The sequence below is a fragment of the Larimichthys crocea genome, chromosome XV, assembly GCF_000972845.2.
Source record: "Larimichthys crocea isolate SSNF chromosome XV, L_crocea_2.0, whole genome shotgun sequence".
Taxonomy (NCBI): Eukaryota; Metazoa; Chordata; class Actinopteri; family Sciaenidae; genus Larimichthys; species Larimichthys crocea.
The window spans coordinates 18,993,771-19,017,779 of NC_040025.1; the positions used below are offsets into that span (position 1 = coordinate 18,993,771).

The window sequence follows — 24,009 nt, forward strand, 5'->3', positions numbered from 1 at the left end:
AAAAGTGGTTAGGTTTTTATACCTCTGGAAAGTTATCACAACACCAAGCAATTTTTCCTCCCGTGTAATGATCGTTTATGATTGGACACGACATTATCCTGATGTCACTGAACAGGGCCACTGGAGCAGATGGAACTGAAATGCCTTGTTCAAGGGTTAAGAAAGGGACAAGTGTTTTTAAAGACATTAAATCACCACCCCGCTCCTCATTTTTCCAACCAACCTTTAAGTCAAGCATGTCACGGCAGAAAATACTTCAACACTCCTGCTGTGGATGTAAAGCCATCATTCATACTCTCAGCACCATCACTCCAACAATGTGAACCTGTGGAACTTTTACCATTTTTAAGGACATTTATCCAGCAGTGAGTAAGAGTAATTGCTCTTCAATTATAAATTGTGTTTTTAATCATGGAAGGCTGGCACTCAGTTCAATCCACTAATTGCTTTATCCCTGAAGGCATCCACTCACACTGATGTGATGAGCCTGCTGATGAAGCAAACTATATCTGTACATGGGTATAAATGATATAAATACATATGTGTTTCTGACTTTATTCACAGAACTTACATTCACATGGATCTTCAATGAGTACCCGTCATTCGTCATCCAGGACACACGGCGATTTGTGTCCCAGAAGACAGGTAACCTTTACATCGCCAAAGTGGAACCCTCTGATGTGGGCAACTACACATGTGTCGTTACCAACACGGTCACCAAAAGCAGCGTTCAAGGACCACCAACTCCTCTAGTGCTACGGGTCGATGGTATGAGAGTTTTACCCTACTTACTATACATAGGATACAAAGTAGGGCCAGAGTGATGAATTGTCTGTGTTTTGAAATCGAATGTGAGGCAGTATGACTTTCAAGTTGCAGGTGCTTTGACTTAGCAATAGCCTGGCGAGCTGACATGTTATGAAACAAGAGGTGAAAGTTTTAGCTGGCAATCATTGATTTTGCCGGCTGTCGCCTAACTATTGGCAGTAAATTAAATGATATTTAGCTTACTCATGTCTCTGATTTGGCTTACAAAAAAACTTTCCAAACTTTTTGCTGTTGTCTGTTGAGTGTGTTCACTATATTTTTATTCTCAGACAAGGATGGTTTTGCTAAAGAAAACCATCGTAAGAACCGTAAGGATGGCTGGTGTCAATATCTTGAGGAAACAAGCATAATTTCATCTGATTCGTTTCAGGGTGAAACTAAATAGATTTGAAAAGGTGTATTAGTAGATGTTTGATTGTTTGTTTGGTATGTAGAACAGAATACAGGTCTGGAGTGTACTATTTAAAAAAAATACTTAGTATTTAGTTTAAAATCACAATCCCAATAGTAGTCAGAAAATCTACAGTTCAGTTTTTCCCCTCAGACCCTGGACACAGTATAGACTGTGTTACAATTTCTTTTAGGTAACACAGTCATGACCTGAGCTTTGTTTTGATTTTGTTTCTTTGTGACCTTTTCAAGCTTAGAGCTGAAAGAATTCCCTTCAGACATGCATGGCATCATTTCTATATTTCTTTTTGTAACTCCAGGTGTGATGGGCGAATATGAGCCAAAAATCGAAGTGCAGTTCCCTGAAGTTGTCCCTGTCGCTAAAAGCTCAACAGTCAAACTGGAATGTTTTGCACTTGGAAAGTACGTCCCACTGCGTATTATTATTATTATTATTATTATTATTATTATTATTATTATTATTAGTAGTAGTAGTAGTAGTAGTAGTAGTAGTATTAGTATTATTATTATATTTTTGTACCACAGTTACAATCTAAGCTGCATGGTAATGTGTGAAGACCCTGTGTAGTAATCTTGTGATTTCACATTTTAAAGATTTTTTTCTTGTTTTGCTTACAGTCAATGTTAGAATAATTAAACATCGTTTATCTGTGTAATTTTAGTATTCAGTGATATCATGCATGTTGTATGTCCCAAGAAAAAAGACCAGGAGTATTTTTCATTTTGTGGCCTTGCTGTGTGTCATATTTTCATTCCTTTAGCCCAGTGCCAACTATCAGCTGGAGAAGAGTGGATGGAGCCTCGTTTGGCAGGAAAGTGGACATAAATAAAGCCAGTGGAGTTTTAGAAATCCCTTACTTCCAGCAGGAGGATGCAGGGATATATGAATGTGTGGCTGAAAACAGCAGAGGGAGAAACTCAGTTAAAGGAAAGCTGTCTTTCTATGGTGAGTAGGAGGATGTTACTGACTTTGATCTAAAATGTACCTGACTACACACCCCCTGTCTTGGGAACAAAGCATATCTTATGTGTTCAACCTGTCAGCCGTCTTCCTTACACATCATGTACATTTATAGACTTTTGCCAGATCTTCAACCCATTGATTCATAGCCTCACAGGTTCACTACTGCTGGGCCTGATTGAAAATCTTGCAGCTTTGTTGTGAGTCTAACAAAAAGTTTAATTTGTTGTCATGCAATCTGTAGCTTTTATTAGAACTCATATATAACTGCATCATATAGTTGGATGTGGTATTAAATTAAACTATTACCAGTAGTTCATTTTTGACAAGCTCTTTATTGTGCCAGTGGCTAACATGGAGCGGTAGCACATAGATTTATACCACCTTTCAGGGAGAGGTGGTTTTTCCCTCACCAACACTGGACTTACGGCCCATATTCTGAGAGAGCTTTTAATGGCCCTTGATGAAGGATTTTTATGGTTTCTCTCTCCATTATTTTGCAGTTTATGGATTGATGATGTCTGCCCACAAGGCCCTGTAGGGATGTGCTCAACTGAAATCATCAAATTCAGATTTTTCTTTCCTGTGAAGAAGGATGTCTTTGATATGATAATATAGGTTTTTGCAGCACCTGTGGGTAAGATGAAATGCTCACAGTAACTGTAGGTAGGCTGAGGATTAAACATGCTCACTTTAAAGAGAAGTTCCTGTTCATAGAGTGGTATACCATCCCAGCACTGGGACTTGAAGACTTAGTGGTCCTAAAACAATGGAAAATGGTATAGTTACGTTATGGTCAATTTGTAAACAAGGTCATAACTTGTAGCTTTTGCTGTCCTGGTACTATGTTGCATGGCCTCTGCTCTTGCTGTGTGGAAGTCATGTTTCAACTTGTAAGATTTAAGTCCTGTCTCATCTCAAAGCCTTGCAGACTGGCCAGCCGCCAGGTGATAAAAATCTGTAATCTCATTTTAAACTCTCATAGACAGGAGCTTGTGGAACATCCATCAACTCTATAGAAGAATAGGAGAATCAATAGGGGGATGTGGTGTTTGTGACACCCAACCAATGCGAACACAGGAACAATAAGGGGTGGCCTCTCTTTCGATTTCCCACTTAATTGTCCTTCTGTAGTTCCAGGGGATTTATGAAATTAGATTATGGTTTAGCAGTTGACTGCATTTGAATAGGCTCACACACAATCAGATTGACTTTGTATGGAAGCATCGTGTCTTTCCTTCCATTATGTTATCTCTGATGGTGTAATTTGTAATATTGTTAACAGGGTGTCATGTAGTATTTGTTTCTGTAGAGTGATAAATTTTCAATTCAGTACTGCTCGTTTGTTTCCGAATATATTTATTATGCAGTTTCTTCTCATAGAAAGAGCATAAAGAGAGCTTGTTTACTGATAACAAAATATTATCTCATTTCTCATATGGGGATGCCAAACATTTCCTCTCTGTGAGCTTTTTACAAAAGGCTTGAATGAGTGTTCTTACCATGTGAAATGCACTTCAGGCAATGCATGCAGCCCTGTTACCAAAGATAGGAAATACAATCAGCACGAAACACCTTCATTCGTTTTAACACACTGTAACACAATTTTGTTTTGTCCTGTATGCTTCCAGACATTTTTTTTGTCATCTAACGTTTTGATGATTTTGCCTTTTAAGTTGACAGAACACAGTTTCTAAACACCTATTCTGGACAGGATACAACAGTCAACTTCTCCCCATAACAAAACTTTAAAACTTTTCTGGGCTCCATAGAGAACACCATGACTGCTTTTAACAGATTCAGACATTTCCACATTATGACCTACTGAAAGAAGAGTCTGTATTTTGTATGAAAAACTCCTTAAAGTTTAAGTTCCTTTGCGTGGGTGAGTATTTGCTCGCAAAGTCCTTGACACTAAATGAATGGATACTGTTTCAACTGTAACTGTACTTTCATGCTTACGCCGAGAGACAAAAAGGCTATTTCAATTGAGAATATTTAATTGCGTTATTATTTTTACATTATCAAAGTAACACAGCTAGGCAAGCAGACAGACTGTCTCAACTACCTCAGTCCCCTTGACCCTGGAAGGGCATTCTGTATTTATGTGGGTGCTTCACAAGAGCCATAAATTTTCTTACACTGTCGCCACAGATAAGGTGTTCGTCATTTATGTGACACCAGGACCACCATCATAAATATACAGGCATATTCTCTATGGATTGAAAAGACAAAAAGGGAATATAACCTGTGTTATTAACGGCATTTCTTAAAATGAATGACCACCCTTTCATTGTAAGCACTGCAAGAAATATAATATGAGCAGTAAACCTGATTCTTGTAAAAGATCTGCATCAGTACAGCTAATTCAAGCTGGTTGTAGTAAATCCAATTGCTTATCCTTCAGCTTTCAACCCCTCAGTCATTCACTATTGATCCTTCCTCATGTCAAGCTAATACAGTTGTTTTTATTTATATATTTTTTTCAATAAGAGGCTTTGGGTTCATTGGAAGTGGATTTATGATTTGTGCCCTTGGATGCTTCCTTAATGAACTAATTGCCCGCTTGGTTGGTCAATTGATTCATTTTAAAATGATGCTCAAGCATTTTGTAGCATTAAAGTGTCCATTTACAGTATGTGGTATGTGACCTCACAGCTGCACCTCACTTGACTGAGAAGCCACAGGATGTTCAGAAGACTATTGATGACACTCTGGTGTGGGAATGCAAAGCCAGTGCCAAACCCAAACCCTCATATCGCTGGTTGAAGAACGGAGAGCCCATGGACCACATGGAGGTAAGGGAACTTTGTTATCTGTGGTTGATGGGTTTTTTTTGCAATTGATGACGAAAACAAATAACATGAACATGAAAATGATCCACACTTTCCACGCAGCACTAAACCCCCAATAACACACACTAAAAAACATCAGATGATCCTTTTACCTTTTCATTTTGTTGTGGCAAGAATGTTGGCAGAATCATCAAATATTAAATGTATTTTCAAACCAGGCAACTAATAATTTCCCCCTGGGATTATTAAAGTATTTCTGATTCTGATACTTCAAATTATGGCTTTACAAATATCCTGCAGGCATAGCTTCACACCCAGCTTTTGCTCCAACTTTATTGAAATATTTAGTGTACATTGGATTTTTCAAACACTTCTCTGTGCTCTTAACCCAAAAAGCCACATTGTTAGTCACCCCGAAAAAATTGTATTGTTTTGTATACATTTTGTTGTATATTATGTATACATTTAGATCCATGAGATATGTGTTTGATATCAAAAAGAGGATCCATCCATCCATCCATCTATTATCAGGGTCATGGGGGGCTCGAGCCGTTCCTAGCTGGGTACAGGTACACCCTGTACTTGCAAGTTCATCATGGGGCTGACACTTAGAGACACACAACCAAGAAAGAAGAAAAAATATTATTACATATTATAAAATCAGATTTTCAACTTTAATTACATTGAATCTTATGAAGGTGTAAAGCATTATTTACACAATACAATAAAACACATTGCTGAAGGCTGCAATAAAACTGTTTTGTTAATCTGTCGGATCGGTCTGCCCCTTGGCAGTTAAGGGGTGGAGATAAAGTTAATTTAATGTGAAAGACGATAAGATTACAGTAGATTCATCTCAGTTAAACGCTTCACTGTTTTTTGGTTTCATTTTGCTTAGAAGTAAATAATGGTTCCAACTCATCTGCTTGTACTTGGCAAGAACATGTTACTTAGAAATGGCTGTATTTTCTTGGGACTAAATTTGGCATCCAAAGTGTGTGTGTATGTGTTGGGGGAGGATGTTTGTATGTGTTTTGCAAAGAAGCCAAAGTGATGCCATTTTCTGCCTGTCATCAACCAGGGACTCTGTTGACAATTTAGTGCTCAATCTCTCCTATCTGCTACTTTCAATTTTATCATTAAGTCTTTTCTCTCTGGGGAGGAAGAAAAATGCCTTATCATCCAAAATACATTTCACATTCAGGCAACTTGCCTTGTTTTGTGTTTGTGCCGCTGGAGTAAGTGTGCTTTCTGCCTACAAAGAACAGCTCCAGTGAATCACAGTCATTGATCGTCTATGGATCGGATAATGAGCCCAAAACCGGATTATTGCCGTTTTGTTGGACATGTCTTTCAAGGGGGCAGGTGGATTTTAGTTTTTCTGTAACTTGGATTGAGAGCTGAGATAATATCTGAAATCTAAGGACCCCTTTAATTGGAGAGATAAATCAGAATGCACATGCAGTGAAGGAGATTACAGAGTTTTGCGCTCTATATGGTTTGCCATTATGACACAGAAGTAGTTATCTACAAATCCTGTATGTGCAGTAAGTCAGATTTTAATAGGCATCATTGTCATGAAAATTTCCTTTTTTCATTCATGGCTGATATGTTATTTATTAATTTTGGATGCGCTGACAAAGGTCACTTCCTCTATTTGCCTCACATCCTTAACCACAGGAAACCCTTGTCACTCCACCTCTGCATCTCCAGTATTGATTTGTAAATAAGTAAAATATTCCTTTGGTGGGTGGCCAAGGTAACATATTCTCTGTACATGTGGCTATATTAATGAGGTGGGGTGTTACCATTTTCAAAATGCCACCATCAACAGCGGCAACAGTAAATCAATTTCCAAACCCAAAGGTCAGCGATGTAGAGAGAGAGGGAGAAGGAGAGGAAGGCCAAGGGGGCCATTTGTTATTCCTCATTAGATTGGATCAGCCCTCCTCTCCCCCTCTCTCTCACTTTATCTCAGCATCTCTGGTGCTCTCTTTCTCTTTCTTACGCTCTCTTTTAATCCTTTATCGTCTCTCTCTCTCTGCACCTCATTTTGGGCCCCCTCCAAGGGATTTAAATGGCGCAGAGGAGGGCTGTCACTTCAAAATGTCACCCCGGTGAAACAAGGACCCACTCGCGCTTGTATTTTTCCACTCCACCTCCAGCTTCCCTTTTTAGTTACATACAAGAGTGTGAGTTTTTAAGAATCCTACCTTCAACCTCCAAAGTCAGGAACCTGCCTTCTGAGGAGTTACTGTTGTTGTGGGACTCATTTAGCGCATCTAAGTGCTATCGGGATCATTACATCACACAACAGAGCATCCACGACTTGCCTTTTCAGAGCTCAACACGAAACAGTGCTGGAATCAGAGAAGAGTCAAGCATAATTAATGATAGCCATAAAGCAGACGAATGCCACCATTTGTCTCCAGTGCTAAAGAGATTGTGATAGAGCCACCACTGAGTCTCTGGGGGTTTTTTAACAGGGCAGTGGGTACAGAATAGCGTAGTGTGCCACTGACCCATGCACTTACACAGATCTCTTTCATCTCTTTCATCCCCCTGGGCCCTTGCACTGTGTAACCTAAAAGGGACCATCTATCATCTATTCAAAGCCCCCCCCCTCGCATCCTTTTCCCCTTGAGCACACATATGAGCATCCAGTCCCATCCAAAAACCCACAGACTTGTGGTATTCCACTTGGAAACAGCCGCATCCATCCCCACCCAGGACCCCCTCTGGCCGCAACTTTTGCGCCAGGTCAGCCGTGTGTCTATCGTGTGAACTGACCTCAGAAAGAGCCCCATTTGAAAATCCTAAGCAGTGTCACTGACTGATGTTAAGGGACAGTCCTTGTCTTTCCAAGTAGCAGTGCTGTAATGATTCCAGACGACAGACAGACTGGCGGCTGGACCCTCTGGACTACTTTGTCAGTGACATTAAAAGGTCCAGCTACACTCAGTGAGAAAGATCAAGGGCAAGAACAGTGAGTGCTGCCACACTCAAATTGACACAACTATAAAAAGGGAGCAGAAAGAAGTGCCAAACCTTGTAAAGGTCAAAAGGAAACAGTGGGAAGAGAAGAACTTTGTGCAGGTGTTATTAAGATCTGTACTCTGCGTAGGCGTTTTTAAAATCGCAAGTTACTTTCAGACAAACAGCATTATGTTTTACTCTGCCACCTAACACTCTGTAATACTTGCAGTACAAAATAGCCTGCGTGCTGCAGTGTATTACTAACTAATTCCTCAGAGGTTTGATTTGAACCACCGCTTGATAATGTCTCAGTGCTATCTTAAGCAGAGGGGGGTTACATCTAGTCACCGCGGGCCTATTAAGACCACAGAAAATTAGCAGTGTTTCAATTATCACCCCCCCCGAGGAGATAAAAAGTGTGGCTAAAGCTTGAATTAGATCAGGCCATTCATCAGAATTAACACATTTGGCATCGTGGTACTTAAAATGTCCATACATAGCCCTAATTACCCACCTCAAAGTGTTTTTTTGTCCAGCATTCTCATATTAACACCTAGGATGTGATACAGTTAGGGCACTAATTGGACTGTTTTTAAGTTCTCCTTAAAAAATATGTTTCGCATTTCTAAAAGTGAAAATCATGAAACAAATACAAAATATCATCCGCAGACATGTTGTTATGTTTAATGGTTAATAATGTTGTTATGTTTAATGGTTGATAAGCTAACATTTGGTTAAAGATAAATATTGACAATAACATTTAATAAATAAATATACATTTATAACTTTCATTAGTGTATAATCACCTAAAAATAAGAATCATTATGTCTTTGTTATTTTAGAATGAGCCTTTTATGTCTGCAGACGCTGTGGGTCTTCAACAACATCCTACACACTGATCCTTCCATTTGAGAAACAGCAATTTTTCAAATGTATCTAGATATTGTGATAATATTTAAGTAGTATAGAGTAATGGTAATAGTATTGCTGTTTTTCTTTTTATAGGCCACCCCTCCACTGAAATTGCTCTATAATTGCTGGTAACTGTCATCCTCTGTAAAAGAGAGTAGCAAAACCAGCTTTAAAGTTGGTTTAAGTAGGTTAGTTCATTACAGTGACATTAGTGTTACATTAAATAGACATACGATTTGAAGGAATTATATAGATAACTGTCTTGAAATTCTTGTGTATTTCAGAAATCCTTGAATCTAGTATGCTTATACTCTATGTTCTGTGATGGTATTGTGATATAAATAGGTGTCAGTCCTTTCAGGGATTAACGTCAGATTTGCTGAAGGATCATCCACTGAGTTCTCTCAGACAGCATTTTAAGGGCCAGAACGGCTCATGTGAATCTGAGGCCAGTTACTGTAACCTGTTAGCATGCTGTTTGGACCAAAGCCCTGAGGATTTATTTCTTCCTTTCTCAACAGAGGCTGATTAAACTTATCTCTTAGCTCCACTAATCAATACTTTTATATTAACAATGGATCAAATGACTGCATGTAACATGAAAGGGGCAACTGTCGTGACGAAACCACAGGGAATTATCACCCACTGTAGACTACCTCCCCAGCAACAGCAGACAGACAGTTAGCGACTAGCTGGAGACCCTGATATCTTTCTCAGGAGACCATCGAGCTAAAAAAGATGGTGAATGTTGGACCCTGGTGGCCAGAAACATGACTCTAAATGATGCTTTATGCTTGGCGCATGTATATGACAGATTTATATGGCAATAATGTGTCATGATATAATGGGTGTGTGGTTTTTTTTTTTTCTTTCAGCTTTTTTCTTCTCCCAAGTGTCTAAAAAATCAATTAATGCAGCTTTAAGCAGTAGCATAGACATGGGACAAAAGAGAGACATAATCTGATGTTGATAACAGTACTTTCATTTCATATTGATTAATCAGGGGCCTAAGCACTTTAAGGCATATACCACAGTCCCAGCACATGCAAGGTCCTGATCAGATGTGACCCTCAGGGACTACAGGGGCGTATTTTTGCACCAGAGGCATCCACTCAAGTCTCTCGCTGACTGTTCACCTTGTCTAAACCTGTTTAGTGTTTGTTGTCAGGTTAGCACAGCAGATTTCAGCGTGCGTGTTTGTGTGTTGTGTCCTTCAGCAGGACAGGGTTCAGGTGAATAATGGAGTGCTGACGATCAACAGCTTGAATCTGGCTGACATCGGCATGTACCAGTGTGTGGCAGAGAACAAGCATGGTCGAATCTTCACCAACGCTGAGCTCCGAGTCATAGGTAAGTCTAAACACACAGGACTTTGTTGATTTCTATAAATGCATTCGGTGAAGTTCTTCTCATGTTATCTCTTTAGTCACTGTCAGATGGTACATAATAAGCATGTCATTTGGCAAGATGATTAATGTGCAAAAGCTACCAAATAAATACCATACCACTCTGGCTGGTGGGGGCGCAATAATTTAGGTCCACAGTTGAGGCCATAACTCTTACACCCAGTCACACTGGCAGAACATTTGCTACATATGTCTGCCATTTTGCCAGTTAGATCGCCAAGAATGCTCATTTTTTTAGTCATCGCTCTCTATTTTCTGGTATGAACAACATTTAACAAACGAGGCTGTATGTATAGCATGCATGTAAGGATAAACTCCCCTCTACTCTCTTTTAGAACTGAACACATAAAAAGCTACTGTAAATGTTTTTGTCATCTCTGTGCAGGGGCGCCGTATAGTGGGGAAAAATTTCAAGGGCCCACGACTGACAGGGGCCCCAAAAAATAGGCCCCAAAAAATACCAATATAAAATTATTAAACGATCATCACTGAGTATATATATTTCAAATATAATAATGAAATGAATTATCTCTTTATTTTTTTGCTCAGTTAAATTTAAATAAAAATGGCCTTTAGCACATTTTTATGGTGGCTTTTAATCTTGCATCAAATAGTGAACTGCACTGCGTACTGTATGCAGACTTGCATGCATGTACAAATCACCAGCAGTAAATATTGTGCTAGTACAGTTGCAAGCCTTTAATTAGAGTTATGTAAAGCTTCTGATGGGATAGTTAGGTCCTAGAGATGTGGTGACAACAGCTGCGCAGAGGGGGCCCAATTAGATTTTTTTGTCATGGGGCCCAAAATTCCTGGCGGCGCCCCTGCCTTTGTGTTGAGCAAACTGAGGAAAAGGCATTCGTGTCTACAGTTCTTTGGCCAGTAGTTTGCCCTGAAGTGCACCCTAGTTCTACTCTCATAATCAAGTGACCACACTGGATACGACTCAGCCCTCAGCTGGAAAAGTGAAAACAACTGGTTTGCTGGGGGATGTGCGCACTGAGAACAGCTGTGGATGAGAGCAACAATTTTCTTTGTTAGTTACAGTATATGTTGTATTATTTAAATACTTAACACAACCTCCTGATTGTCTTTGCCCCAGCACAGCTGTGTTCAGTATTATATAAAATAGTTAATCTTTGCCATTATAACTATAAAAGCATTGTTATTAAAGATTTGATTGTCTTGACTGGAGACATTGTTTAACACCAACTGGTTGTATTGAATGTTATGGTAGCTAAACATGCTAACAATGTTACTAATTGTTTCTTGTATTAATTAAATTTCACTTGTCTATTATCATAATTTGCTATCAGTTAATAGCTCTTAGATAATCTATAGTTTAATAATTTGTTCTGACAGTATATTTTTCCAGAATGGTGAGATAGTTTTAATCTCAATTATCTTTATTTCAGAGTTACTAATTGTAGAAAAATGTAATTATGAACTTCATGTTAAAGTTTCAACTTATAATGACAGGAATTTGGGCATAAAATTAAAACCTCCTTTTAATGTAGAGTTACATTAATAGAAAGTTTAATAGGTTTAAGGTCTTTCAGGCTTTAATCATTTTAAAAAAGGAGATTGTTGACGACTAGCAGGTACAGGTACCATGAAAGGCTGAGATGTCATATGCCCCTGAATAGATTTAGGCATTAGCTTCTATGTAACTGGCTTTACTAAATGAAGTGAAAACTTTCCTTGCTAACTGTATTTGATGTATTTTGTATAAGCAGGTTATGAAAAAAGCCTTTTGTTTTATATCCTTGCATAAGCACTCACAGCACTTTTCTGTGGCAGTTTGACACAAAGGCATTAGTAAAGTATCAAAGCCACTTCACTTCCTGACACAGCAGCTTTAGAAGCTTGTGTTTAGAAACATACATAACTCTGATTGGCAGCTCGACACAAAGTAACTGCTTTACAGTATGCAGGCAGGGTTGAAGCTGCAGAACTCGCAGAGCCTCTGAGCAGGTTTTAATGACTACACTGTAGGTGTGCAGGTCTGAAACAGATCAATCGGTACAACACCACAAAGTATTATGTGAACATTCAGGCGACTACTGCACTATTTTTCATCATTTATTAAATGTTGACATCCTCATAATGATAACCTGTCTGTATTGGAAGACTTATCTAACACTCTACTTGCTAATGATTGAGACTAAAAATCTGCACCTCTTTACTTAAGAGTAAACAATATTTATACAATAAGTTTTGTCAGTACAGTGCAGTCACAAAGCCACACTGCAGTTACTGCAGATAAGATCTATGGATCTGTCTGTGCTGCAGCTAGCAATTATTCTCATCATTGATTAATATGACAATTATATTATTGGTTTATTAATCAATCATTTTGTCTATAAGAGGCCAGAAAGTGTAAAATGCCATTATCATTTTGAGTAATCAAATCATTAAATAATCCATAAATGAATCCATAATTATACAATTTTAAAATTACTATAATTGTTCTGAAACTTTTTTTATCCTATTATATGCTCATCGTATGCCATTATATGTTTTTATTTCGAATGTCATGCAGTAGTGAAAAACATTATCTTAAAGAATGATACATTCTAGGAATGTCTTACTCTTTTCATGTGGTGCTGCTACAGACGGGAGAGAATCTGTTTTTATTCTGTAGTACCTTCATTTAATATACATGAGGATAAACTGTAACTCCTCCAACTCTGGCTTTAATATCTGAGCTCCTACAAATGCATGTGTTTTGATGAAATATGACAAATGTGTTGATTGAGGAAACATTGCTGAAACGCTGGCATTTCACATTTAGTGTCAAGACATAATTGTAAGGTGCGACGTGTGTATGAATACATGCGCATCATTGTGTGTATTATTGTGTATGCGCATGCACTGCCATGCTTTGGCAGGTGCTCAGCCATGTCACTGGCGCCAGGCTGCGTGTTCACTTTGAAGAGCTTTCTGCTGAGTCGGTGCGCATACAAAACAGCTCCAGACGACGGCGCCTTAGTAATTAAGGCCTAAAGGAGCAGCAACAAAGCCTCCCTCTCATTTTACATTCTCTCATTTTTTGCTTCGGAGCCCCTCAGCTTAATTCTTAATGCATAATGTCCTCCTAAGGAAAATTCATGGGATTGGGAAACCCACCTACTTTTAAATAAAATGTCTTCTTAAAAATGATGTACCGTGTCTGTTCTGCTGCTCTCCATTCATGTGTGCATGTGAGTCTGTCTGGGTGAGTGCGCACAATGTGTATAGAAAGAAAAGGATGTGAGAGCTGACCTACCTAATGGATCGAGTGACCTGCATGTTTTTAGGCTGCTCCTCCACTCTCATTTTCTCAATAGCTCTACCCCCTTTGCTCCTCTGTCTCTGCCGACAGTAAATTAAACCTCATCTCTGTGTTTTTTCTTCCTCTTCTGTCTGCTTCACAATACTTACAACCCTTTGTTTCCACTCTTCCCACCAGCCATCGCTCCAGACTTCTCTCAGAACTTGTTGAAGGCCCAGACTCTGGCCCGACAGGGTGGCGATGTTCTGATCGAATGCAAACCCAGGATGTCTCCTCGGGGTGTGATTTCTTGGAGGAAGGGGAAGGAAGCCTTGAGAGAGAGCCACAGGTACCAGGTTTCTTTGTGTGCAGGAGGAAGCACAGCATGTATGGGACCATTGTTTAGTTTGTCTGTTTTACTTTCAGAATTCATCGACTTGTTGTTTTATTTTTCCCTACTTGATATTCATGGTGACAAACTGCAAAGAACAGGACCACATTGTGACACAATACAATTTGAATTTCATAACATGTTCTGCACTCCACCACTTCCCCCCCTCTATCTACATTTCTTCACTGAACTCTATTGTACTTTGCTCTCCTGGCTGTGCTCAGAGCTGGTTTTTGCACTGTTTACTTGAGGTAATTGGCCGTTCGTAGACTGCAGCACTTAGATCGATGCACTGATCCATCAGCTCATTAGCAGCATGTAAGGCCCGGAGGGTCATTAGAGCACACGGCAGACGATGATCCAGGCTACCAGCGAGACATGGAAGAAGCAGGTGAAATCCCCCAAAGGCCTGATCAATGGCTAGTGGCTGAACAGCACACATTCTTTTGTGATTGTGGTAGTGACACCAGGGGAACTAGCTGGACACCTTGTTTTATTAGAAATCAGGTTAAGTATGGATCAATGCAATACGAGCGTGCTGGAGAGAAGAAGAAAAAGGAAAAACAAATGTTAATCAGACAAGAGAAACCAATTTGCCCCCTGAAGATGTAGTCAGTGATTGATCGGGATTCACACTGTTTCTTCTTACATGGCAGCAATCAGGAGGTATGCAAATATGGTAGAAGGCAGCTTTAAACATTCATATAATTGGCCTTTGTTAAAAGTAAAGCCAACTTTGTGTTTTCTCTGTTTCCGATGCATAGACACCAACACAAACAGACAGTCACAGGAACATCTTCGTCCTCTGTAATGTCACCATCTGCACTAATGCAGTTCTCACAAGCTTGAAACATTCAACAAGTTTAAATTGGAACCAACACACCCTGATGTGCTTTTACACTTTTAATTGCTGTTCTGCCAGGAAATGTATTGAATAAAGTGTGATTTTATTTTTAGTTTTTTTTGTATTGTATTGTTGGAAACTGTTTACTTTCAGGTGTAGTTCCACAATGTGTCATTGTATAAAACACAGCACGGTCTACACAAATCACTCAGTGATGAATTTCCACTTTCAGTCTGATAGCATCTTTATTTTGTGCTGAAATGTGCCAGCAGGAGGCAAAGCACACCTGCCAGCACATGCGGTGATGTAGTGGGGGTCCAGATTTCTCATTTGATATGGGATTAATTGTTCAACTGGCTCAGCAGCTTTTTCACACCCAACCTCTGGGATATCCATCCTCACCACAGTGGGGGTGCAGCAGGTTTAGCCATGTCTCACCTCCCCCCTGTCATACAGTATGTTGGATGAAGTGAAGGTGCGATCTAATTGTTAATACTGGTACCAGACCGTCTTGCTTGCAGGAGTGAGATGTTTTATTTGAGGGGGAGCAGCAGAATCAGCACCAAGATTATGTGTTGCAAACGCCTGCTAAATGTTTGACTCAGCTTTCAGATTTATCATCCTCTTAAGTATTGAAAGGAAAATGCATTCATACTGCAACGTGCAATATCAATCGCGCCCATAAAGCAGAGATTCCCCATTTGAGATTTAACATTACAGCCTTGCTCTGAAGTAGGTGAGCTGCATACAAGATGTTAGGCTTTGACGTTATTGCTGCATTTCTCGGAAACCTATTCCCCTGCTTCTGGCTCGTTAGCATTCACTTTCCTCCATATCGAAGTGGGGCTGCAACCATTGCTATTACAGCGGTGGCACAACACTAATCCATCCCACAGGCTCAACTAAAATACCCATAATTCCTTCTAATCTTCCAGGGATAATGTTTTCAAGGATCTGGTGCAGGGGAGAACAAATCAACTAAGAACAAGGCGGGATCTGATTAGTTAATGAAATCATCCAGTAGCGATACCTATATCAGCTCATATCCCAGGCCTGTATAACAAGATATCCTTATAACAGGTTTGCTGTGTGCACTTACACAAAGAGGTTATGAGGTTAACGATAAAGTGCTTACCATAATTTAATTTCACTGCTTGACCACTGCCAGCAATTGTAAAACGGATATAGGAAATGGCTCTTAGGAATATTACCTTTAGAGTGAACCAGTGTGTTTAAGATTGTTACGCTAAACAATATATATTGCTTCATCATGTAATGTGAGTCCATTTATAATCCTGCTACTAAAACAGCGACCGCTTTGTGGATGTGCTGCCAATATAGACTGTGCATTGCTTGAATTTATTTAATAAGAAATACTTGAGAATACCGTGAGTCCTAGTAATGCACTGAGTTAATTATGCAATCCTTCTTTAATGTTAAAAATAATGTTTTTCATTTACAGCCTTTTAGTATTTTGTTGCACCATGGAGAGGCAAAGAATGCTTTAAGATTACAGACAATAGCTCACTTTAACACCAGCCAATAATGTTGAGGTAAAGTGCCTGTTTACTATATCACACTGCTCAAGTTTTATGTACCCCACAAATTTCCCCAATACCTTAATTGCTCCAGGGCAGCCTTTGAGGAAAAAAAGGAAGCAAAGTAAAAGCATTTCAGACAGCTAATGCTCTTTACATCTTTATCTTGCACTGTTCTTTTGTAGCTTTGGTGAGAAGAAAGCCTGACATAGGCTACTACACAGTTTAATGGCACGTCTTATCCCTGTGACATCTCATATCCATAACTCTTTGTTATAGTCCATTACAAAGGAAGGCCTCAGTTCAGTTAGGAGGATATACCCCCAGCTCCACAGGGAATAGGCACTGCAGAGGAGGCTAATGTTTTTTAATTCTTCCTGCCTCGCAGGCGATACAGGTCATTTTTGATCATTTTGGGAGGTCCAGGCTGCCTAGGGATCTTTTAGAAAGGCTTGTCCAAGTTTGTCTTTCAAACCAGTTATGTTTGAAACACCAGCTCAACCCCATTATACTGTTGTGCCGTTTAGAAGATAAGATAGGAGCTTCGAGTGAGGATTTGCAGGACAAGGGGGTAATTAATTTCTAAGGGTTCAAACATTGTCAGGAAATTGTTCTAAAAGCACATTTGAAAGACAGTATCAAAGATTGGTGGAATCTAAATTGCCCAAAATGGCATGACTTTTCCAACTGACAAAATTAACTGTAGAAAGATTTTCTACTTGACTTTGTGCAAGAGGTGAAGCTGGAGCAATTTGTGCTTTGGATCCATCAAAACATCAATAACACATTTCTCCCACAAGCACTGAGTGTTTGCCCAGTGTAGTTCTTATTCAAGACAGAAATCAACACATGGCAATGATTAAAATCATCTTTCTCTTGTCGGTTAAGTTGTTTCACATCATTAAAATATTAATCTCTGCACATGAGCTGTAATGGTTATTGCTTGTTTTCAATAACTTTGATAACACCAGGCCAAATGAATTATTAGTTCAACAAGCAGTGGCTGTCTTGTTAGCTCAACGGAATTCATTTTTAACAGTGTGATATTTTATTGATCCCTGTGGGGAATTTTTTCGTCATGCCTGCCCCCTCTGGGGAGATCAGAGCTGGTAGGCACTCAGTTGCTTCAGGACATCTCAGCAAGGCAGATTCTTGACTTTAGTGTGTGACAACTGAAGGATGGGCTCCTGGCCTGCCTCTATTGTTATTTTTACCCTCGAGAGATCTACAACAGATGAACACTCTGTGATGATCATGGAGAGTGATTGACCTTTTACTGAATTTTTCTCCAGTGTGTTATCAGGGCACCCGCTGCTAGTAGATCATGTACTTTAGTTCTCTACTTAAGTTATTATGTATTTTTCATCTCTTTAATGCTAACAGGTTTTGAGGTGCCGTTCTACCAGTAAAACCATTTAGTTTGTCTGCGTAGCCTTATCTCCGTGGTACCCAAACCCTTTCCCCTGGATCCCCCCTACTTCTATTTAAAAGAAACTGAGTTCTCTTCGCATCCTCAACCTGAATACACACTTACACATGCACACACCAAAAGAAAAACATTTCAGGTTTGATGTTTTTGTTCCTTCATGTTGTTTGGTTTTGCTTGGCTTCATGCTCTCATTAGCTAGCTTCTTGCCACAAATGACACATTCTGCCCAGGACCTGACCAAGAATGTAAAAGACCAGACATGGCTTCTTGTGGTGTAGTTGTGAAGTGAAAATCTATTTTGGACAATCTCAGAGCAGACAAAGCATTGCACACTCCCTGTAATGTTTGGCACCCCCCTGTGGGAAGCACAGAACCCAGGTTGGGAACCACTGCCCTATCCGGTACCCTTTGCAAATTTGCGCCACATATACACGATTCATCATAAAAATGTATAAAATTGTGAAACTTTACAAGAGCTTCCAGCCACACCACAAGAAGTGACATGAGATGGGAGGCGGTGTCTGAATTATGTTGTCCTATGATGTCTGATATCTCTATTTCTCTTCTCAAATGAAATGTTTTTAACAAATAGAAAACAAGACAACATTTGGACCGTTGTAAATCACATCCCATTCAGATTGACAAGCAAGCAAACTGCCAACCTACCGGAATCAAGCTATAATTAGTAAAAATTTACAAAGAAAATGGAGCTGTATTATACAATTACAGCTTGTTGCTGACACTTCTTTATAGGACAAACATTTTAAAGTGCATTTATTTTAGACAGTTTACACTGAAAAACAGGATAAGAGTAAAAAAAAAAAACACTGATTACTGTATCCTGAAAGCATCCTACTGTACTGTATGTGCACTGGAAAGCTGTGAGACAGAAACAAAATGCTGGAGGTCAGCAAAAACTGCCACGCTGTCTTTTAGGGATATGATAGATTACTTTCATTAATTACAGAGATCAAAGAACAGAACACATAGAAAAATGTGATTTCTAAACCAGCTGAATTCCTTTTATAACAGTAAAGACAAAGGGATGAAACATGAACAGTATTAAAAATGAATTATTTTGTGATTTGACATCATAATAAGCTGATATAAGTGAGATCTGATCAGTTTTGATTAAATTAGTGTGTAAAAAGAGTTGCGTTATCTCTACACTAAGCACATGAATAAATCCCCATAGCTTTTCACTCGGAGCGTTCTGTGCAGCACGAAATGCGATTTTGGTATTACGGATAAAAGGAATTACTCAGACCATTTTATTTTTATTGTGTGCCTCAGTCACCTGTGACCCTGTCATTCATTTTGCTTCTCTAATGTGTTTGGTTATTACAGGCGTGTGAAGTTCACCAAACAACTCTCACACTGAAATGTTTCTCCTCTTCCATCCCCATGTCCATGACTCTGCTCACAATCCATTAGAAAATGGGCAGAATGAATGTCATTATGCATATTTCTATGCAAGTTCTTTGTGCACATGTTTTTTGTACACACTGCATTCAAGGCCTTGTTGACACTGACATGCTTTTAAGGAGTCAGCCCCCTACAACTCTTTTCAACTCTTCAGGAGGGGCCATCAGCATTTCTGAAGTTTAGTTTTTAAGCTTAGAAATTTGTCTGCTCATGCTACTCTGCAAGCACTTAAAATAATAATAGTAGTTCATTTTTTCTGTGTTAGGTTTGACTGATGACAAGAAAGATGAAATGAAACTCTTAGTTATGTGGACTTGCTGGTGCAGTCTGTCAGAGGTTCAACTTCCTTTTACAGTATTATCACAAAACCACGCAGGTTGAATTGTTTTTGGACAAGACACCACTGGATTCAATCAAGGAACTGTTTGGGTTGGAGCTTAGTAGCAGTGCGAGTTGTTGTTTGTATGTTTACTGTGTATTCTTAGATGTATTAAAGACTAATTAAAATATTTGTCCAGGTTAAAAATAAACAGCTACAGAGCTCTTAGCATGTCTATGTTTAAACCTAACAATATTATGGACTAAATGATGTCAGTGCTGCTTTAAACCTCATTAAACACTTACTTATTTTGGACTGCAACAGTGTTAAATGTTGTTTTAGGGACAGTTTTATGTGCAATTTGATGCTGTATAAACTGTATTGAAATGTGTACCTTAACTAGAAACGCACTGTACAGCATATGTGACAAACACTCTGTAAGGTAACAGCTAAGTTATATAAAAAATCATGTTCATATTCAATTTTAGTGTATTTACATCTGCTGAAGCAATATTTCTTCCATATGCTCATACGGTAAGAGTAGATCTATAACATTCACTTATTTAGAATCCCCGCTGATATCCCCTTGAACTCAAAATGAGACTTTTTTTTTCCCATAAAGAGATCTTGCGCTGTTCTTATCAGCTCAGTGCTGAGAAATCAAACTGTAACTCCTCACACTGAGCTTCTCCTTATGGCACAGGGAGCCAATTAAAATTCTCAGAGATAAACTCCAGGCTAAAGTTGAAATGCTTTAGGACACTGGACTTGCTCGTTTAGAATAGATTTTTAGATAGATTTTGAATGCATGAAATGGCACACAAAGCTTCCACATGTATAGCTGTATTTCCGTTTTACTTGATTTTCTTGTCAGTTGGGCTAATATGGTGATATACTTTTTACCCACAGAGTTACTGTGCTGGATAATGGCAGCCTGCGGATTTCTAATGTCAGTAAAATGGATGCTGGACTCTACACTTGTGTTGCAAGAAACCAGTTTGGAGTCGCAAGTAGTGCTGGCAGCCTTTTGGTTAAAGGTAAGGTATTATTTTCTTGACTTCAAACATCAGCCCTGGTTGGTTTTCTTTTAATTGACATTGCTTGTGTATTGTTTATTTTATCCCCATTAGCTGTTTCAATGGTGACATCTGCCCTTCTACTATACATAGAGAAAATAATATAAAAAAAAAACAGTACAATTACATCAACACCACATGTATTCAAGACATAAACAGCATGTATGCTCTGTGTCATGAATTTAATGAATTACATTAGTGGTTATTTCTGTATTTATGTAATGTATTTGAACACCAAGCCTCTTTAAGGATTTGTTATCCAGCCTTTCTAATAAACTAACACATAATTTATGGTTGTGAGCATTTTGGAGGAACATAAAACAAACAATCTGGCAGTCTGCCCAAGAGGTGCGAGACTCACAACCAGCCAGTGCTGCATCTAAAATGAACCAACACTGACCCTCACTGCACACTTGATGAACAAACAGTGCAGCAGAGTTGCTATAAAAACTAGCCTTTTCCTACCTGACAGATATTCAGTCCAATTAGTTGATTGGCAGTGGCTGGAGGAAGCGAGACATGAGGCTCATTGCATTCATGCGCCTCAATGTTTAATTCATATTTTCCTGCACGGTGGCTCATAGCCATGCTCGGTTTGTTTAAGATTTCAATCCATTTAAATCACACACTTCTGCAGCGCAATGGATTTTCTAGGTCTTTCTAAAGAGCAGAGTCAACAACAGTGCTCTATTAAAATGCCTTTTGGTGATTCCTCTTCACAAGTTTTTTGAATTGCAAATTGACTTTCACAGAAGCCGAATTTTGCTTTCCTTTACCCCCCACAGCCTCTTTACATGTATACAGTGTACTGTATATGTACATGTGTGTATACATTTATGTGGAATATGAATTATGAAATGTATTCAAGTACTACAAAATCAAGAACAGTATTTTGCAGAATGTTTTACAAACAAAAACTTGAAATATATATCTGACATATTATGTAGTATGAGTTTAATATAACCACCACTGTGTTGCCAGCTACTGCTTACAAGTCAGTGCATCAATAATGAAACTAGTAGTACAATAAATAAATGCTTTTTTATTTTTTTATTAAACAGAAAAAGAAGCAGGAAACAGTAAAGAAAAAATATATATCTTTGCTTGGTAATGATAAATGACACATTTTGACATTTCCTCTTAATAAAAGCTTAATCTACTAACCATTATTTTCCTTAAATACAATTTAAGGTAAGTACTTGTTTAGTTTGTAAGAGAAACTGTGAATGTTGAACCGGGAGCGTACTGGACATGTTTCTGGACGTGGTTTGTCTCCTGGTTAGTCAATTACAGTTAATTGCATTCACCTGCAGATCAATCCTTACACTGCACCAGAGGTCGATGTCAGCTACCACTTCATCCCAGACGTATAATTTTGACTCAAGTGAGGCTCAGATCTCAGCAGTTCCTATGCTAATTCAAATGGAAACATTTAAATTCCGATTATATATGTAAGAAATAAACACATCTCTTTATGGTTGTTTTAAAACATACTGTCATTCCATAGGTTTACAGAATGAGAACTGCCATGCACGGAGCACACTGTACGAAATGAGGGAGCCAATTTGTGATTTTTCTTCCAGTCATAACAGGAAATGAGCGTGACAGCTTTGCAATCGGAAGCAGAAAGTTTTACCCCTCTTATTTTGCATCTGGTGCCAAACTTTCCTAAGACTCACCTGGAATGCACTGCCATGACCAGTCGGTTCTCCTTAGGGGGTGTGAGATAAACAAGCTGGCTTGTTTTGACAGAGCCGAATATAGACCTTTACTCCCCCTGACATGCTGCATTGGCTTGCCTGTCCATTAGATGCTTATGACATGCATGCATAATTCACAGTGGACTGGTGTATGGGCCTCTCAGCCTGTGCTATATTCTTTGCACCACACTGCTCTTGAATGAGACACCCAGCTGAGATGGACCAAAGATTATGTTGATGCACACCACGCTGAGGATGAAATAGGATGGCTTTTTGTCTCGGCACAAACAGAGCCAAATTATACGCTCAGCTCTGACCTGCTGTAATGGCTGAGTTTGAAAGCTTTGGTTTGCTTCTTTTTTCTTTTGTCATTTAGTGATATATAAAGACCATACTTTGATTTATGAAACTCAAAGAAGGCGATGCAATATAAGCTCACTGGCAGACTCAGAAGTAATTTATTTTGTTTGGTTAACATCTGGGACAGGGTTTGACAGAGGACAGGATTTGTTTTCGAGTCTGGCATGTTTTTGCAATTATTTCTCAATGTTCAGGGAACATAAAGAAATAAAGACAAGCTAGCTGAAATAAGTGTATTAAAATACATACAACAGACAGGCTGGGCAGTCTGGAAAAAGTATAACTGTTCTGAAAGAGGAAAACCTCACTGTTGGTATGGTGCTCTCTGTTTACAGAGTCAACTGTGATCACCAGTCCAGCAGGTCATCTGGACGTGACTGTGGGTGAGAGTATTGTACTTCCCTGCCAGGTATCCCATGATCCCACACTGGACCTTAAGTTTACCTGGTTCTTCAACGAGCAACTCATCCACTTTGGAAGCCACTGGGCGTACTTTGAAAAAGTTGGTGGGGTAAGTCTACAGATTTTCTGTGTCTTGTGGTAAGACATAAAGGAGTTCATTATGGTAGAACTGTAGAATGTACTGTATGTGAAGGACCAGATACTTGTTTTGGCCAAGCAACATTTTCTGAGATGAAAACCAAGTGCTTCTATATCCTCTTAACAATCTGTGTTTCAACTTGAACATGGTGACTGTGCTTTTGACTTTAGCACTTAAATGCCATACTTGAATGGTTAGATGGTTAGACACTCTGTACTGTTCAGAAGATCTTTGTCTGCCTACTCACTTTTTATTATAGATGCAATTATATATGCACACAGTAGTGATCTTAATTGCATTAACACATTTCTCTTGAGCTTTATTTGTAGCTTCACATTTTCAGGAGCAAAGTCATACGGATTAGTTTTTTTTTTTTTAAACACAGGTCTGTATCTTTGCTCTGCTTGGTAATAACACCTCCTCGATTGACAAAAGCAGCAACCAAGGAAATCATTATGCAATGCTCAGCCATGCATTACATTTGATCATTTAACACAAATATTTTTCTATTTTAATTAGGAAAAGCTTTTGGCTTCTTTATCATCTCGTTTTGTTTTTTCCATTTGGCATGATCATTAACAATCACAAGAGCTTTATAATTGCGTGTAGCCTTGCAGTTTATTTAAACACTTGACTTAAACTGACATGTTGTGGTAAAGAAACTGATGGTGGCTATATAAGGCCATTCAGGAAATTAAACCTTTGAATATATTGAATGAAACTTGACTGACGTCAGACTCACGGCATCTTGTGTAAGTGTGGATGCTATAGCAATCGAGTCAGTCCACTCACAATCTCGTTGCAGCAATATTAAACTATGAGGAAAACTATCATTAACACTGTG

The 24,009-nt window shown here is 38.9% G+C and overlaps 1 protein-coding gene across 3 annotated transcripts in view; it reads left to right on the top strand.

The window, feature by feature from the left end:
- Positions 1 to 24,009, top strand: part of cntn3a.1 (contactin 3a, tandem duplicate 1) — a 79,385-nt gene that overhangs the window by 38,649 nt on the left and 16,727 nt on the right. For 2 of the 3 annotated variants that reach the window (XM_027288595.1, XM_019274685.2), the window contains exons 6-13: positions 565 to 768; positions 1,539 to 1,641; positions 2,001 to 2,185; positions 4,859 to 4,998; positions 10,101 to 10,233; positions 13,741 to 13,891; positions 20,398 to 20,525; positions 22,960 to 23,135. In XM_027288595.1, coding sequence (XP_027144396.1) covers positions 565 to 768; positions 1,539 to 1,641; positions 2,001 to 2,185; positions 4,859 to 4,998; positions 10,101 to 10,233; positions 13,741 to 13,891; positions 20,398 to 20,525; positions 22,960 to 23,135 — 1,220 coding nt within the window. The remainder of the gene's footprint in view (positions 1 to 564; positions 769 to 1,538; positions 1,642 to 2,000; positions 2,186 to 4,858; positions 4,999 to 10,100; positions 10,234 to 13,740; positions 13,892 to 20,397; positions 20,526 to 22,959; positions 23,136 to 24,009) is intronic. The other variant, XM_019274686.2, reaches the window with a different exon arrangement.